The sequence below is a fragment of the Bidens hawaiensis genome, unplaced genomic scaffold, assembly GCF_021521415.1.
Source record: "Bidens hawaiensis isolate Kalapana, Puna unplaced genomic scaffold, B.hawaiensis_p1.1 tig00014593_1, whole genome shotgun sequence".
Taxonomy (NCBI): Eukaryota; Viridiplantae; Streptophyta; class Magnoliopsida; order Asterales; family Asteraceae; genus Bidens; species Bidens hawaiensis.
Window position 1 is genome coordinate 586,546 of NW_027492272.1, and position 3,781 is coordinate 590,326.

Genomic DNA, 3,781 nt, shown 5'->3' on the forward strand with positions numbered 1-3,781 from the left:
TTGTCATCCTTGGTCCCTCAAGTTCACCGACTTGTGACTTGGAGTTTGAAATTACTTCCAACATTGTCCAACAGTATGACCTCCCGGGTTGGTGTCTTAAAAAATGACCAAATTCTGATTTTACCCTCAGCTTCCTTCTCTCTCTGTTACTGAAGTAGTGATAAAAATTGACGTTTGTGTGCAGTTGGATATTGTCTTAATTTAAATGCTTATCAGACTTCCATTAACACTAGATTCTTAGAATAAATCAATAGAAAACGCAATTGTTTATATTTATAATATAGACTGTCAATGGTGGACGCAAAATGACCCTTTTCACATGAATTTTTGAAATTTCTTTTCCATTATAAACCTTATCTTCCCATGATTTCATTTTGAACCTCTCAATTAAGAAAAGTGGTCCTTGCTCTGCTCCGGTTCTTTTAATCATAACTATACAGTTCACTAGAGTACCTGTGGATAAAAGAAAACTTATTGACCTCGAACAGATCTGCAGAAGTTCAAATCACAACTTCACTCGAAGATCTGGTTAATATGGCCCTCTCTACCATGAATAATGACAAGGTGCAAACTACTCCAGCTGCTTACTGGAAATTGGAGCTTTCACTTGATGACTCTGAGTCCTTCTGGCGTGATCCAAATATAAACTGTAAGTTTAACAACCGGTGTGCAATAATTGTTAGCTGTACTTTCTCATTAGTCTATTCATATGTTCTCTCCCTTTTCTTCAATGATTCTTCGAAGTGTTAAATTTCGGATCCAAAAGTGGATCTAACAACCTCCATCGTTTTCGTGTTAACTACTCGTAATATATGTATGCTTTCTAATTGATTCCCAGCCTGGGATGTGATCTTTGGTTGTTTTATTCTCGATTTGATTAGGGAAAACTGGGAATTGAATTTTATTGGTCAAATAGGATTTGAATCAGATCCTGGTTCAGGCCTATTAGATCTTTGATTTATGTTCTAAAAACTCTCTTGTTAGTTCCTTTGAGCTTCTCAAACCATTCAAGATATGTTTCTTGAGCTGCTTGCATTAAACAAGTTAAGAGTCAACCGTTGCAATTGTCATAATGAGTTTAATTATACAGCTTCAATCTAGAAACCTTTTGTGTCCATTGCCATAGCTCATAAACCTCCTAAACATAATTTTTCAGAAGTTATAGTAGCTGTTATAGTCATCGTTTAAGTTCATATATTGTCCTTATAGCTTGTATACCTTGCAGATATTTGCGTTCCTACAACTGTAGAATTCAAGAAAAAGATAATTTCTCTACTTGAAACTCTAATCGTTCTTCCACGCCAGTGTGTTCTTGTTCAGTATTGGGCCTCACAAGAAATTGGAAACACATTTGTGCTTACTACAACATGTCAGCCTTTTGGTATTTCTGGGAACAACAAAGAACTTGAGTCATACCGGAAAGCGTGTTCAGACCACAAACTCTATGTACACCCTGAGAAAGGTGTGGCAATTGGTCTTCCTGGTCAGGTGTTCCTGAACTGTACTCCTGTGCAGACTCAAAATGTGCATGATCAATACCCTGAAGATCATTGTCCTCCACGTGAAGCTGCTATTTTTAGAAATAAGAAATGGGGATGCTTTGCAGTGCCGGTGTCTGACGCTGGTAAATGTGTTGGTGTGCTTGAGTTTGTCATGTATACACCAACAGGTTCTAATTATGACAAAGATATTCGTATAGTTTGCACTGCACTAGAGGTTTGTCCCATCCTTATCTACATGTTTTTCACACACACATATATAGAACTAATACTAAATTTCAATGCTTATACATTTAATACATTTAAGATCCTAAAAAGTTATAAGATCCGAGATAATTCTAATATATGGCTAGCATATTAGAATCTGTTTTGATGTGCAATCCGAAAGGGATTATTAAATATTAGGTGGGTTAGATAATGGGTTCAAACGGGTAAATTATTTCGCTTAAAACACAAAAATTTTGTAGTTTTCACCGCAAAGAAATTTAGAGAGGCCACATTTTTCAAGTTTGCTTTAGGCCTCAAGATTGATTGAGCTGCCCCTGCATCTATGGTCTAGCATTGTTAGATCCAATAACAAACGTTCAAATCTTTTGCTTGTCTTGAAGCATGCTGGTTTTCAACCTTCAACCCAAACCAATCACCCAATAATTACAAATACCAATGGCCGAAAAAGGTCCCGCAAAACAAGCTCATCTGAGTTTACAAGTTACTCTCGTCTAGCGCAACATTTTGGACTGAGTAGTGCTGATGCTGCAGTCAAGCTTGGAGGTAAACTTCTTCATATTACCCACACATAAGCATATAGCTAAGCTGATTACAACTATTTCAAGTAGTAAAAATTATTAACTTGTTTTTACTTACACTTGTCCATCTTCAGAAACTACAGGCAAACGAGTAAAACGAGGTACCTTTAGAAATTCTTGTAGATACGTTCGAATTACTGAATGGCCATGGATACCAAAGCGTAGGACTACCAGAGCTTCTTCTGATCATGAAACTCAAGTTAATCCAACCGCATCTGGAACTAGTTCTTTTAGAGCTCCTGTTGCTACAGAAAACAGTAATTTTGGAACCATAACTTCTACAGAGTACACGGACTCCTTTTCTTCTTCCATCCCCAGTTGGTATGTCATTTCAAATCTTTCACGTGCATTTGGTTATGGAACATTGGACTCATTTACAAGGTATACATCAATTTCAATTCCATTGTAGGGATACTACCACTGAAGCATCTCTCTGCGAGAATATAATGACTCAAATAGAAGCAGATGACACTACTTCTTTGGTAAATACATATGGTACAGAGTACATGGGATCAGGCACTAGCTCTTTTGGAAGTTCGGTTGCTACAGAGTACGTGTAGACCTTTCTTTCATTTCAAAATAGTAATATGCATTTGGTTTTGGGACGTTGAACTTGTTAAATATAAATCTTCTTCAATTCTGTTTTAGGGACGTTGGGGCATTTCTCTCTGAATCTCTGACCAATCAAATAGCATGTGGTGATGGTGATGCTGTTTCCATGCAAGATTTTGAAGAAATGGAATATCAAGGTAACAATGAAGATCTTGATCTGGACAGCTTCGCTGACAGTCTTTTTAATTTTGAAAAATGGATCACCCATGACATACCATATTAAGGAAAATTAGCAGGGAAAAAGATGAAACTAGATCTATAGTTTGCGTATCTTGTTTGTTACTTGTTAGAGATAAACTCTTGAGTTATAATAATTGAATAATTTGGAAGTGATCTGTAATGTTGCAAGATGTTTTGAACGAGATATACAAAGAGATTTGTGTTTTTTTTTTATGTTTTCCTTATTTATAGTTGTATCAATATTTATACCCCTTAGTATTTTGTTTTTGTGAGAGTTGGGGTGTTTGTTTTTCACAAAAGATCTTCCTGGCCTTTTTTGTATGCGTCACACAAAGCACACGCAGACATTTAGGTTTACAGATTGTTTGTTTTTCGGAAGCATTTCATTAAAAAAAGGTGTGCGCGCCCTCTTTTTCGCGCAGACATGGATCACTCCCTTCTTCTCAAATCTTTTAACATCTTCTCATTCCATCAGTTCTCTCAAAACCCTAGCCCCATTTCTTCAAAACTCCATTCCCCTCACCCCTTCCCCCTCCACCTCCGGCCAGCCGTCGCCCCCTCCCTCCTCCACCTCCGGCCAGTCACTGACACCTTCATCCTCCACCTCCGGCAAGCTCCTACCTCCTACACCTCCTGCCAGCCGCAACTCCTCATCCACCTTGTCCATTATCTATCAACAAGGTA

The 3,781-nt window shown here is 37.7% G+C and overlaps 1 protein-coding gene across 4 annotated transcripts; it reads left to right on the plus strand.

Annotated features, from left to right (window-relative positions):
- Window positions 1-220: 220 nt before the first annotated feature.
- LOC143547075 (uncharacterized) lies at window positions 221-3,310 on the plus strand. 4 transcript variants are annotated; one of them, XM_077038585.1, is made up of 6 exons: window positions 221-1,043; window positions 1,226-1,716; window positions 2,108-2,270; window positions 2,380-2,626; window positions 2,715-2,855; window positions 2,954-3,310. In XM_077038585.1, exons 2-6 carry the CDS (start codon window positions 1,654-1,656, stop codon window positions 3,138-3,140), a joined length of 801 nt encoding a protein of 266 aa, XP_076894700.1. In that variant the 5' UTR covers window positions 221-1,043; window positions 1,226-1,653; the 3' UTR covers window positions 3,141-3,310. The 4 variants fall into 4 exon arrangements, with proteins under 4 accessions (XP_076894700.1, XP_076894701.1, XP_076894699.1 ...); XM_077038586.1 differs by having other exon boundaries at window positions 221-814; XM_077038584.1 differs by having other exon boundaries at window positions 221-1,716.
- The last annotated feature ends 471 nt before the right edge of the window (window positions 3,311-3,781 follow it).